General features: G+C 37.5%; 1 protein-coding gene across 5 annotated transcripts in view; it reads left to right on the top strand.

Annotated features, from left to right (window-relative positions):
• Positions 1-12,634, top strand: part of LOC131935151 (collagen alpha chain CG42342) — a 35,757-nt gene extending 23,123 nt beyond the window's left edge. For 3 of the 5 annotated variants that reach the window (XM_059291505.1, XM_059291503.1, XM_059291506.1), the window contains 4 exons: positions 3,927-3,980; positions 5,606-5,698; positions 10,938-11,070; positions 12,211-12,634. In XM_059291505.1, the coding sequence (XP_059147488.1) occupies positions 3,927-3,980; positions 5,606-5,698; positions 10,938-11,045 (255 nt within the window). In that variant the 3' untranslated portion in view covers positions 11,046-11,070; positions 12,211-12,634. The remainder of the gene's footprint in view (positions 1-3,926; positions 3,981-5,605; positions 5,699-10,937; positions 11,071-12,210) is intronic. The other 2 variants (XM_059291504.1, XM_059291507.1) reach the window with 2 other exon arrangements.
• Positions 12,635-15,430: the final 2,796 nt, after the last annotated feature.

The raw sequence follows: 15,430 nt of genomic DNA, 5'->3' as shown, positions 1-15,430 counted from the left end.
AAGCATATAAATTTTAAAATGTAAAATGGCAGAAAATCAATACCTTGCAATACTCCTGCAATTTTTGTTTTTCGATGCAATTTTTTCCATGTCGATTTTTCTTTTGGGAATAGCTTAAAATATAATCATAGGTTTTGGAGTGGATGAAACACCACTAGGCTAAATTTTTATAAAAATCAATGCCCTTCCCATGCCCTATCCAAAACCTATCCATACTCTATCAATGCCCTTCCCAAGCCATATCCAAGCCCTATTCGTACCCTAGACATAACCCTAGACTAATAACACAACCTCAGCACCTGTCATAATGCCAAAAGTTTAATTAGTATTAATTAGTTTAATTAGTATTATCTGTCATACAAGGAATGTGTGGGTAAGTCTGATAAGAACCGAAAAAACAACTTTATCATGGAAATTCTAAATAACAAACAAATATAGCACTGTTACAAAAAAAAAACTATACCAACCGATTTAATTTAGGTAGAGAAGTACATGTTCTAAAATGTTATGAATTGTTTTTTAAACGACCTGGATATCGGCCGATGATTATGTTGTTTTTTATTGACACAACTATTTTGTTATCAGCTGTTTTGTTCCTCAGATGTGGTTATGCCATAACCCAGACATTAAAAAAAAAACCCTAGGGTGTCTGTTACTACCATTGTACTTTAACATGCCAGCCACAAATAACGATAGGACACGGGCATGTTGTGTAAGGGAAGTAGAACATTTGCCAAAATGTGTTGTGTTGGGAGTATGGGGTCTCAGCTTCAAGATAACTATAATCACATCCAGTGTTTCTTCTAGACTTTTTTCACCGGGGTGGGTGGGGGGGGGGGGCACTTGAAATTTTCGGGGGGGGGGGGCGACACTGTTAAAAGTATATATTTTCTATATGAATTCCATTTCGTTCAGAGGGGGGGGGGGGGGCGGTAGACTTTCTTCGGGGTGGGGGGAGGGGGCGAAGAGATGCCTGGAAGGAACTCTGATCACATAGCAGAACACATACAAAACCCCTCCCACCAACCTTTACACCAACCTCTTCACTGCTATAAAAGAAAAAAAAACATAGTTAGATCGGCCTATATTTAATGATGACGTGATTTGTAAATGGTATGTTTTGTTAGTACTTGGTCACTAACGACAGTTAAATCAAATTAAACCAGTCACTGACAGAACAGGGGGAGCAGAGTACACCATTTTTTTCAACTTAAAATTAGTAGGTATTGATTGGCTGCCCTAAAGAACAGTTGGGTTCTAATTATGGGTGGTCTAGTAATAGCCTACAAAACCCCACATACTGACCGAGATTCGAACCTGGGGCTGTAAGCTAGTGTGGGGTGATGTCAACACTGCCCTAGCTCTGAGCTATACACGTGCTGCTCATTAGTTTAATTAATTATGAGGGGTAACTTCACGTGCTAGGCTTATCTAGAGCTTGTGTTATAATTAGGATGATTTGTATTTTCTAAAAATGTACAGTGTTACTTTTTTAGTACGATTTTTTATGCTACGCTTTAGCTAGTAGCTTCGAGTTCGGGTGAAATCTGGGTTATAAAGTCGGTCAAATAACACACCAGGTTATGGTGTGTTGGTTTTGTTGTTGGTTTTTGTTTGATATTTTTGGGAGCGTCATCACAGTTAAATGTGAACAACAACAGACTTAATGTCAGACAGAGGCTGACCTTTGTGGGGTCACTGACGATGGGAAAATGTCATGGGTGGTGGGGTGATCAGAGAGGGGGTGGGGGTGTTTATAGTGTAGGATTGTAAGCGGGGGGGGGGGAGTTTATAGTGTAGGATTGTAAGGGGGGGGGGAGTTTATAATGTAGGATTGTAAGGGGGGCGGTTTATAGTGTAAGATTGTAAGGGGGGAGGAGTTTATAGTGTAGGATAGTAAGGGGGGGGCTTTATAGTGTAGGATTGTAAGGAGGGGGGCTTTATAGTGTAGGATTGTAAGGGGGGGTGGAGTTTATAGTGTAAGATTGTAAGGGGGGGGGGGGTTTATAGTGTAAGATAGTAAGGGGGGGGGGGCTTTATAGTGTAGGATTGTAAGGGGGGGGGGGGGCTTTATAGCGTAGGATTGTAAGGGGGTGGAGTTTATAGTGTAAGATTGTAAGGGGGGAGTTTATAGTGTAGGATTGTGAGGGGGGGAGGTCGATTTAGATAGTAGGTGGTATAGTTGTTAGCTGGTACAGTAGTTACTAGGTGGTACAATATACAGTGGTACAGCACTGTTGATAGGTTGTACAGTAGTTAGTACAGCCGTTTGTTACTTGTAACGTTGATAGTATGTAGCACGAGCAGCTGTTGATATCAATATGTCGGTTAATCTGAAAGGACGAGTGTAAACATGCACGTGCACAAAGCACGTTCTGCTCACCATATTTTCTCGCACACTATCTTACATGACGTCATGCACGGTCCCGACTGTTTCACACGTGAAAGCCTAAAGTTAACTTCTGTCTTCAGTTAAAGTTATTTGCTTCTGGTCAAGTTTAACCGAATTGTTACTTTTATATATGTCGGGTTAAATACAATATGAGAAGACTAGTGGTGGTGACTCTTGGACACATTATAGTAAATGGTGACACAGACTGTGTAGTGAGTGGTGACACATGGACGTGGTAGTGAGTGTTGACACATGGACGTAGTAGTGAGTGTTGACACGTGGACTGGGTAGTGAGTGGTGACACATGGACGTGGTAGTGAGTGGTGACACATGGACGTAGTAGTGAGTGTTGACACGTGGACTGGGTAGTGAGTGGTGACACATGGACTGGGTAGTGGGTGGTGACACATGGACGTGGTAGTGAGTGGTGACACATGGACGTAGTAGTGAGTGTTGACACGTGGACTGGGTAGTGGGTGGTGACACATTACGTGGCTAGTGAAAGGTGACACGTAGACGTCGTAGTGAGTGGTAACCTTTTGTGTGTGATAGTATCACACGCTATCACATTCATACATCTTATACTGGTGACTGTTGTGTGTGAATGAGAGGAGGGGAAGTGGTGGAGGGATAGCTTTAGGGCGTGTGTTGGGAGCGTGTTGATGCAGAGGAGGTCGATGGGTGTGTGTCTGTGAGGGTGAGGTTGTTGGTCTGTAAGCTTGTTATAGTAGGTGGAGTAAGTTGTGTGTGTGCGTGTTGGTAGAGGAAGAAATCGAATAGCAAAAAGTTGTGTTGATGAATACAACGTCTAGAAAAGTAATTGAGCAAGACAAGCTACACACATGTAAAAATGTGACCCAAAGAAAAACCAATATTAAACAACGCACAACAAAACTGATTCGTTAACTTTAACTGGCAACCATAAGATTTAAACTTTTCTATCACAATGAATGTTATTTAATCTTCAGAACGTTCAATCGAAAAACCAAGCTGTTTTAAGCAGAATAAAATATTCTATTTAGTGTTTTATTGTGCAAATTTTAGTTACAGGTGCAATTGTTGTATTTAGCAGGAAATTTTATGACACCGATATGCGTCACAGCGGTGTTCAACTGGTGCATCGCTGGTGCATCACTTGTGTGTCCCTAAGCGAGCTAAGCATGGAACACTAATGATAGATAGCCGCCTTCGTCCCCTCGATATGTTGTTCGAGTGGTGTCAGAAGTAATCCGTTAATCTCTCGTTATGCAAATAATTCAAGACATAATGCCTACCACGTGCTTGTTGAATTATTGATTCATTTTTCTGATCAATAAAAGAACAAATTAATTTACATTTTAAACTTAAATATCACTATTTACTTAAAAATGTTTTAAATATAGGACGACGAATGCATTTTTTAAATAATTCTTTGCCACTTACTGAACAAAGCTTTAATTTTTTTAAAAAAATTATGCTTTTAACTTATTAAAAAAATGTATACCCGTATTAATTCAAATTTTTTAAAACTATACTGTCAATTTCTCTATTTCAGGGTAAAAAAGGAAAAAAAGGAAAGAAAGGTTTCAAAGGCGACAAAGGAGACCCGGTAAGATTTTTCTTCCCGTTTTTCTACCTGTTGTTTTCTATCTCTAGATTCTAGTAGATATTTTATCGTCAGCCCACCTAGTCCGTAGTTCACCTGATCACAATCATCATCACGATAACTAAGTCAACGACCTCTGTTCTTAGCCAGCACATTTTTTTATGCACCAATTGTTGCTGACTTTTTGAAAGACAAGTGTCCTGTTAGTTGTAAAATTGTTGTTCCACTGTTGTGACATTGTTGTTACAACACCACTAGACTCTAGATACACGCATTTGGTGTTGCTGTAGCGAGGTTAAGCCAATTTCAAAAGCTGTCAATTTTTGGCTGATGTTAACATTGTGCGGACACATTAAGAACAGGTTAATTAAAGTTAAAAACATTGTTGGCTCTTGTTTGGTATATTTTAATGGTAGGGTGGGGGTAGGGGCAGGAGAGGGCACATAATACAAATGTGTTTGTGCGATAATGAGTAGTTTTAAATTATATTTACGTAATGATAACGGTATCAGCAGTTTAAAAGATCTTAACAGAATGTGTTTTCAGTAGAAAAAAAAATAGTTATGTGGGTGGATTCTACCACACATTTCAGCTGTCACACACAAGTCATTCACACACAAGTCATTCACACACAAGTCATTCACACACAAGTCATTCACACACAAGTCATTCACACACAAGTCATTCACACACAAGCCATTCACACACAAGTCATTCACACACAAGTCATTCACACACAAGTCATTCACACACAAGTCACACACAAGTCATTAACACACAAGTCATTCACACACAAGTCATTCACACACAAGTCATTCACACACAAGCCATTCACACACAAGTCATTCACACACAAGTCATTTGCACACAAGTCACTCACAAGGCATTCACACACAAGCCATACACAAGTCACACACAAGTCACTCACACACAAGTCACCCATACAATTTAAACAATTTATATAAGCCACACTTATAAAATTCACACCGATTACTCTGACACCGTTCATTCAAGCCATTCACACAAGCCAATCACACAAGTCATCAAATATTCACACATAATAATGTTACTATGCTAATTTACTTAACAGCTCAATCTTTGTAGTTATATGTTACATATATATTTGTGTATGTATGAAATGCAGTAACACCTCCGACCACCAGTTTTACAGCCTAACTCTGCTGCCTCTACGCCTCTACCATCTGCTTAACTGTTTATTCCGCACTTGCAGCATAGCTTGACTTTTCGCACATTTCGCACAACCAGTGTGGTGCACAATTGTGTGGTTGCACAATTTCTAACAATTCATTTCTTAACTTATCGCTTCTCTCTATACAAAGTCAGCCAATATTTCTTATAGGCCTACTCTACATTTAAATCGTAGAATGAATGCAAGTCTAAACTCAACTTTTTAATTCAGCTATTAAATTAATTCATCAATTTCTTTTCTATCAATATGAAAAGAATGTTAAAAATTAGACGATTTAATTAGTTTCAACACAAAAATAAAATTGTTAAAGTATAAATTTCTCCTTAAATAAACGCAACATGTACTTTATCTACAATGCTCCTGGTGGCGCTTTAACAAAAAATGGCGACCAAACAAACAAAACTGGCAACTACTCTAGGGCGCCCCTGGCTTGGACGCCCCCTGTCCACTGGACGCAGATGGGCTTCCAATACCCGGATGTATGATGTTGCCGTCTGAACCCAACTCCCAGGTATGCGGGCATGTCCAGATACGGTCAAGTTTATTTTTAGAATGCTGAACAATTTTAAGAGAAGTATTTTCCAAGAGCTAACGTGAATGTCATATCAAACTAAAATGTCATGGTACTTAAACACAATATTAGGCTCGTCTTGAATGCTCGCTCTTAACGTCGTTGTAATTTCAAAACAATTTTAACAACAGTTTTAACGCTCCAACTAGGTTAATCTAATTCAAATAAAATTGCGCTTAGCAAACGTATTAACATCTTGTAACTAATTCTCTACCTAATAACTTAAAAACTAGATAACTTAAACTAATAACTTACCTAATCATTTAACCTCATAACTAGACACCAACCTGAGATTTATATTTCCCCACACAGTCAGGAATCTACAACTTTAGCTACATCTAGCTAAATCTGACAACTTTTTATATACCTGCTAGCTAAATCTGACAACTTTTTATATACCTGCTAGCAAAATGTGGCAACTTTTTATATACCTGCTAGCTAAATCTGACAACTTTTTATATACCTGCTAGCTAAATCTGGCAACTTTTTGTATATCTGCTTGCTAAATCAGGCAACTTTTTGTATACCTGCTAGCTAAATCTGACAACTTTTTATATACCTGCTAGCAAAATGTGGCAACTTTTTATATACCTGCTAGCTAAATCTGACAACTTTTTATATACCTGCTAGCTAAATCTGGCAACTTTTTGTATATCTGCTTGCTAAATCAGGCAACTTTTTGTATACCTGCTAGCTAAATCTGACAACTTTTTATATACCTGCTAGCAAAATGTGGCAACTTTTTATATACCTGCTAGCTAAATCTGACAACTTTTTATATACCTGCTAGCTAAATCTGGCAACTTTTTGTATATCTGCTTGCTAAATCAGGCAACTTTTTGTATACCTGCTAGCTAAATCTGACAACTTTTTATATACCTGCTAGCAAAATGTGGCAACTTTTTATATACCTGCTAGCTAAATCTGACAACTTTTTATATACCTGCTAGCTAAATCTGGCAACTTTTTGTATATCTGCTTGCTAAATCAGGCAACTTTTTGTATACCTGCTAGCTAAATCTGACAACTTTTTATATACCTGCTATCTAAATCTAACCAGGTTTCATGAACCTACTATCTAAATCTAACCAGGTTTCTAACGACTAACATCTTGTCCATCTCGTTATTAAAATATTTCTCAGCCTGATTTAGTCAGTACACCATCATTGCATGTGCATGCAGTGCATCTTGCCATACTGCACCATACTGTCACTGCGCACATCATTGGATCACGCCAAGGTGTAATTGTTGAGACATCATTGGATCACGCCAATTTGTTTTTGTTGACCTAAATTAGATCATGCAAACTTGTATTTGTTAGCCTCGTTACATCGGTTTGTTCTGTGCATGCAGAGATTTATTCATGAAACAATCTACATGTGCAGTTTTATTATAAAAATTAGTAAAAAAAATGTAACATAGCATTAAATAATAATAATTTTCTTTATACCAGCACAGCCTCCATTTTTTTTCTATTCAATATTTTTACTATCAATATAATAATATAAAACAAGTTACATCAACATGTGTGTAAGCGCATTAGTTTGCAGTAACATTTAAGTTTTACAGCAACAAAATTTACATTATGGTGAAGCCAATGGTGATAATTAGTAAAGTGAATTTGTGCTCAAACAACATAGATTAAATTGAAACCAGCCTAAGTAATATTCTCAACGTTAAAAGAACAATTTTATCTAGCAAGAAATGCTTGGTTTTTAATAATCAAAGCCACTCCTTTTTTTTTAACACGTTTTTATTAACTCAGCTTCGCGTGTGTTTGTTGTTAAAATTGACATCGAAAATTAACCCACTTCTGATTGCTCAATAGATCTGAAATTTGGCATGTAGGCTACTTTCGCCTAACAATTTCAGATGCAATCATAAAAACTAGCAATTAGAGACGGTAATTAGCTTAATTTAATTACGCCCCAAGGACCATAAAATTGAGGACATGATTTCTAAAGATACCGACAAGACTGGAGGCTTATAGACACAGTTACTTCGGCCCCAATCGATGTGAGCGCGCTGGCCGTGATCGTATAGTGGTTAGTACTTCGCGTTGTGGCCGCGACAACCCAGGTTCGAATCCTGGTCGCTCAAGATTTTTTTAGTCCGTGTATTTATAAACACTTAGTCAATTCATACTTAATCAAGTCATTAGATAAAGTAGAAAATAAACTATATAAAAAACTTTTTTAAAAACCACGTTTTTCATGTGTAGCAACGGACTAAAAAGGAGAAAATAAAATACTTAAAAAAAACTTTTTAAAAAACCACGTTTTTCTTGTGGACTAAAAAGTAGAAAATAACTATTTACATACATTTGATGACAAAAAACGTGGGTCGGGCAGATGGGTCGGGAAATTTGATGGTGAACGTACCCACGTTTTTTGTCATCAAATGTATGTAAATAGTTATTTTCTACTTTTTAGTCCACAAGAAAAACGTGGTTTTTTAAAAAGTTTTTTTTAAGTATTTTATTTTTACTTTCTCGTATATACAAAGTATAGAGAAAGTATTGTAATCGTGCAAAAAAAAAAAAAAAAAAAAATCGAGATTTTTACAAATCTCGACGTTTTACACCTCACTGATACGGAAAAACGTAATTTTGCAATCTTGTCCGTATGTCTGTGTGTCTGTGTGTGTGTCTGTGTGTGTGTGTGTGTCTGTGTGTAAACACGATTACTTGAGTACCGTTACAGCTAGGTTGATGAAATTTCATATATAAGTATTTTATCAAAATCGTAGATCCGTATCAACTTTTGAGCGATTTCCGATAACCGGAAGTGGTACTTTTTCTACTTTGAATTTTTCAAAAGCCTATAACTTGAGTACTATTTCAGATAGATAAATGAAATTTCACATGTAAGTAAAAGATCTAATTCTCTACGTTCTATCAAATTTTGAGTAATTTCCGTTGACCGGAAGTACTAATTTACGCTATGTCCGATTTCTCAAAAAACGCATGTAAATTTATAAAGAACTAGCCGTCCCGGCCAGGCCCTGCTCTGTGAAAAACCTTTCTGTTAAAGACCATTACCTGTGTGATTAGTAATCATCATTAACCCGGCATTGCCCACCCAAACCACAACCAACCAAAACCAAAACAACAAAACGCAAACATAACGCTAACACAATTACAAATACAAACGAAAACAAAAACCTAACAACAAACCCACCCACAACCACAAACACCAATACCAACCAATAACAACACAAAAAAGAACAAAGACGAACCAAATCAAACCGCAACCACTAACGCAAACCCAACGGAATCGCCTGTTTTAGCTTAATAAACGACTATAGTACCCAACTTATTCATAGTCTTTTGCACTCACTTAAACGAACGCGCCTGTTTCAATTTAATGAACAATTTTAATACTCCAAGCTTATCCGTAAAATACCTACAACATTTGCACTTGATCAATCCCCGCTAATTATGTAATTATTTTTTTCCCAACACCAAAACAAAGTAATAAAAAGTAAATTCTTTTCCACTAATGCAATGGTTTTATAAAGGGAAGTAATTGTGTTTTCCTAATTTATCAAAGGGAAGTAAATGCTATAGGACTAAATAAATACATAATTAGAATTTTTGTAAAAGATGATATTTTTTTAAAACTTGTGTTTAATGAACATGCCGACAATTATTACTATCAGTTTGAAAAATAAAAATTATTTCTCAACACTTTCAATAGTAATTTTTTAACTCATAAATTTAGACAAATGCGCACGATAATAGTCTAACACTTTAATCCATCGAAGTATGTCAACGACAAACATATTTATTTTTACATACAGAATTGAGCTTTATATATTAGACTAATAATATTGCGCACTATTATGCGCTTTTTGCTTTGGCGTTCACTTGGTGCGCAATTCTTTTTTCTACTAGATTTTATTCTATTTTTAAAAGTTTAAGTAAACAAAAATCATGTCTATATTCCGAGTTGCCATCCCACGTAGTGTTATATTAGAATATTCGAGAAAGTTTAGGGGAGATCACTCCCGGTTTATTTACCTTTATAATATACTTGCAACAAAGGATTATGTTTTATGATGAGTTACATTTTAACTCATTAGCTTTGTAACAGCCTTTTGATCGCATGTTTGTTTTAGTCTTTAATGCACAACCCCCATCTTCCTATTTACGATCGGAGGTAGTTATAGATCCTGATGCATTGGGAAGAACTGGGTTATGTCCCTTATCCTCAATTTATAAAAGCACAGATAAAATTTGATAAAATGTTTTGCTATTTTAAAATGTGTGAACCACGTAGGTAAATAATGTTGCCCTATTACAATATTAATTATTATCAAGTTGGGATGAAACAACATCATAGTAAAACTTGAGACAAGCATTAAGAGTAATTTCTCTTGGTATTTTAATTTCAAGTAGATAAATAAACCCATTTCTGTAACTTGTAGATGAAAATCTATGACTAGCCCCAATTGCTCCCCCTGACAATACAAATCCATGACTAGCCCCAATTGCTCCCCCTGACGATATAAATCTATAACTAGCCCCATATGCCCCCCCCCCCTGACGATACAAAACTATGACTAGCCCCAATTGCTCCCCCTGACGATACAAATCTATGACTAGCCCCAATTGCTCCCCCTGACAATACAAATCCATGACTAGCCCCAATTGCTCCCCCTGACGATATAAATCTATAACTAGCCCCAATTGCTCCCACTGACGATACAAAACTATGACTAGCCCCAATTGCTCCCCCTGACGATACAAATCTATGACTAGCCCCAATTGCTTCCCCTGACAATAAGAATCTATGACTAGCCTCAGTTGCTCCCCCTGACGATACAAATCTATGACTAGCCCCAATTGCTCCCCCTGACGATATATAACTATGAATAGCGTCAGTTTTCTATCCTGTATATATAAATTTACAACTAGCTTCAATTGCCTATCAACCTATATTACATAATATAAATATATCAGTAGCCCCCGCTACCTCCCTTGTAAATATAAATCTATGACTAGCGTACATTGCTCTCCCTTATAATATAATTCAACGAATAGCCCCAGTCCCATCCCTAGTACTACTTGTAGATTTAAATCCTTTAGTATGTCCATTTCCCTCCCTTGTAGAAATAAATCTATCCACAGTTGCCTCCCTGTAGTCACCAATCTATGCATGCTTATACGTTGTTCTAGGGCTCGCCTGGTCTAGATGCACCTTGTCCAACAGACGCCGAGGGGGTCCAGTTACCCGGATGTGGCACTCGACCTAACGTTGACATCGCGAAGAAGACACGACCTTGACCCACAAACTAGCCCCACAATGAAGGTAAACCCTAGTTGCCACGTTAACGTGTGGTGTTAGGTTACTACAGCGGTGTAGACCTTTGTCTTTAGTCTGTGTCAGTATCGTTTGCATTCTCGTTGTATTTTAAATTGTTATTCAGCACTTTTAAACTGCATTTTAGGATAATTTTTTTTACATTTTATTATCATTAAATATTTTTGAATGATTGCATATTGATCTACACATAGGCCTACATTAAGACGAAGTTTATTTACATTTTCTAAATGTAATGTTAATCAGAATGTTATACAAACTGTTATTTAAAAGGAATTTGTTATATTCTACTTCGTGGGGAGGTTCCCACCTCACCCCTCGAACTAAATAGAACATATACGTATACTTCACGTTAATTTTTAGTTTAATTAGACGACCAAATAAATCGTGTGTCTTTGGAAGAAACTTGGAGAATAAGGGATATGGTGTAAATGGGAGGGGGGGTGGGTGGGAATTAATGATTTGATCATAGGCAATCAGTAGTACACTGAACATACCTGCTAGGGGTGGGTAGGATCGTGATTAGCTCATTGTTTACACTATGGGCGGGTGAACAAACGTTTGTGTACATTTGATCCTCACACAAACCAGCAATTTACATCGTTACAGCTCTTGGGATTTTCTGAAGTAGGGTAACTTATGTGAATAGTTTCATCTTAATCTGGGGGGGGGGGGGGTAATGGTGAAACTATAGCCTGTAGCTTCTAGGGTGGTTTAGAACTCGGTTGAAGAGCATTGTTGACCGACAATCAACTCTTCTGAAAGTAGGCTATTGGGTTGTTAGTACTATTGTAATTCAGGTTTTGGTGTTTAAGTTATAAATTAGGACTAGCGCTGTGGTAAGATTTGGGTTAGATATAGGGTTAGTGTTAATATTAGCTCATTATATTTGTAGTTAGTTTACCTCCAATAGCCTATCACTCCTTTTCATAGTAGATTTCATTAATGTGGGATTATGGGATTATGGGACACGGGTATAACACTAGCCTCTAGGTTACTAACCCAATAGGTGGCTTGTAGCTGCTGGTATACCCTCGATGGAAACAATCCTTAATTTATAATGGTTAAAAAATTGTTTATTGTAATGCCTGGCACATGTCTAATGCCCTATGATGTGATCTGTTTCAGAAGAAGCTGCCCTGATGTTTAATGCAAGTTGTTTCACTGAGGAGCAGGTGAAACCATTGCAAAACTTGATGCTCATTGGATCAACAATGTCACGTGATGTGTTCGGGCCAATGGCCGCCCTGCATGAGCAGACGACTCAAGTGGACATATTACCGTTAAAACATTTTTACTCTGCCAGAATGCGGTGTATCTAATTAATATATTTATAATTAAATGTCAACTAATTAGCTGCTGTATTTTCATTTTTAATGTCCAAATAAAAAAAAAAATAATTGCGCAAACTTAAAACTGATATTCCTACAAATAAAAACGTCAATCAAACTAATTGGTCGCTGTAAATTCACAATAGAGTCCAATTAACTTTGATTGTATAGTCATTAAACAAATGGAATGTGACAAAAACCTAAACTAGAACAACTTTTGAAAATGATTACCTTTTTTTTTAAAACTCCATCAATTATTCTATAAATTGGTCAATATGGTAATATGTTGACAACCCAACAACTAGTATTAGCTTGTGCTTTAATCATCATTCTCTGCCCACATCCCTCCTCCCCCCCCCCTCCCCCACTGTATCACTATGGTTTCTGAGTTTATTAATATCTTCTCGCATCAACGTTTTCTCATGACCAAATTATTAAAAAAACAACTGTGTCAGTAGATGTTGTTGCTGTTTACATAGCTTGAATGTGATGGTTCATGTGTGGCTAGGAACATTTGACATTTTAAACTGCTGTCCTTGATATACGTGGATGACTACAGAGTTATCTCGTCAAGGGACATAACTGTGTATATTTTTATTACAATTTTTGCGCAATCTTTTTGATATATTTATTGTGTTAGTTCCTCCATTTTTCTCTGTGTCAGCGTAATGTAGTAGTATCGATTCTTGAATTTGCTGGTCAGTAGTCGTTGCCAAGCAGATCAATACCAGTTCACTGTCTGTAAATAATTAACTAATTAACTAATTACCGTACTAAATATTTATGACAAAGGTCGTGTATTTGTATGTACCTGTAGTGTTGCATTATGTTGTTAATTATAGAATAATTGTTTTATAGTTTTAATCAAAACTTTGTTCGGGCGTCTCAAGGCGGAGGTGCGAACCGCACAGGGTGACACCAGGGGTGATACCAAATAAGTGGCGACACTGTCTAAAGGGTGATACATCTAGGGGGTGAAATCAATTAAGTGGTGACAAATCTAAGGGGTGACATGAACTAGCTGGTGACACCATTTTACCGTCTGAAGGGTTACACCAATAATAAATTCCCAACTTAAATATTAAAAATGGATTCATCCAGTTAATTAAACAACGAATTAACAAGGTGACATATCCGGGGTGGGGTGACACCAAATTATATACAGTTTTAGTACAGTGTACATGAAGTGGTGACACCACGAGCCACCAACCGGTGTCACCCGACCTAGTGACGCCACTGTTAGTTTAGATAAACAAAAAATTTGCTGACGACTTGTGAAACAAAGTTCATCCAAACCGCACCGCTGATTTGTTTCAGCTAACCCTAGGCTTGGCAACAAGTGGCCAGATTTAAAAAAAAAAACTAGTGTCATAAAAAATCGTATTTTACTTTGTTGTAAAGCTGATTATCATCATGTAAATTTCAGTGTAAATTCGGTGTGTATATTCAGTGTGTAAAATTGTATTGTGACCAGTGCGTTAAATAATTAATTATTTGTTACATTGTACACAGTGATACATTTATTCACATGTTTTAATTTTATATTGATGTATTATATTTAAAAAGTCCTGATGTAATTAAATTTTTATTTTGACGATACAAATCTGGTGCGAGATTAATTAGCTGAACCGTTGACATAAATAACGTGTTTGGCTTTTATAATGAAACCAGGTCAAATATAGGTCATGTGACTGGAGTTAAGTGAAAAAAACATGGGGAGCCAATCTGTTCTATGTCCAAAGTACAAAGGTCAGGGACAACTCTCCAGTTCAAATTTTAAAAGTACGTTCCTCAATAGTTATATTGATTAATTTTTTTGATGGTTTGTAGTAAGACATAGAAACATTGGATTATTGAGAAGTTTTGGTGGCACTTACAGATGTCGCGTGTTTTAATGGTGTGGGGTGTCCTAAACAGAATGACGTCGTGGGTGTCAAAGAAAATGTCATTAAGCTAATGACATTAGTGTTGATAAAAGAGGTGGCATATTCATGAGTGCAGTTGGTCATTTGTAGATCATGACGTCAGGTGGATGGGGGGGGGGGGGTCTAAGGAATCACTCGAGTTCGTCCTGATCAGAAAAGTTTCTGGAGTTTTCGATCCACTCCATCTAGATGCAGACGACCATTCAGTGACACGTCAGCACTGGTCTGCCCAAGTCAAGTCACACACGTCAGCACTGGTCTGCCCAAGTCAAGTCACACACGTGACACCGGCTCACGTGAGTGCGCGTGATTTAAAGCGAGTTGACAGATCCGCCGCTGCTATTTTTAGATCTGAATAATTGAGCTTCTGTGACGTCATGGGAGGAGGATATCTGGTGCCATTTTGTTAGCGGAGGAAATGTTTCGTGTGGAGGACTTTTTACCTAAATCATGTGACAAAATGTATAGAAGCCACTTGAAAATTAAGTAAAAAAATGTTGTGTTTTTAAAAAGAATTCCCATCCCATCTCATAACCACATCCTCATTCCGATCCCACTCTCATTTCTAGCTTCACTCCCTCCCCACACACTCCCACCTTTCACTCCCTCCCCACACACTCCCATTCCGTCTCACTCACACCTCGGTCTTATTTCCACCCTAGAACCCCCCCCCCCTTTAAAATTACACCACTCTCACATCCACCCCAGTCTTACAACCGCCATCTAGCACCCACCCCCACTCTCACTTCAGCCTAGTCCCCCCCCCCCGCCTTACACCTCAGTTGAACTTACACCCCAGTCGAACTTACACCTTAATCCCACTTTAATCCCAATCACCTTCACTGCACCAACCAACATCCCCTCCCTAGCCCCACCCCACTACCTTACTTTAAACTCCACCAATAAATACAGCACCCTTAGGTTTCTGAACAACGACTAGCCAAACGCCAGCATAAATGTACAAAAACCCCATACACACATAACTATGCATTTGTTAAAATTCATCTCTCACCTCGATTCATCAATCAATTAATATGCCCATGTTAGTAACAATGACTTCATTGACAAAGTTCTAACTTGTAAGACGATTAC

Source organism: Physella acuta, unplaced genomic scaffold (genome assembly GCF_028476545.2).
Source record: "Physella acuta isolate Inbredline_101_S28 unplaced genomic scaffold, ASM2847654v3 ptg000133l, whole genome shotgun sequence".
NCBI lineage: Eukaryota > Metazoa > Mollusca > Gastropoda > Physidae > Physella > Physella acuta.
This window is presented reverse-complemented; position numbering and strand designations above follow the sequence as displayed.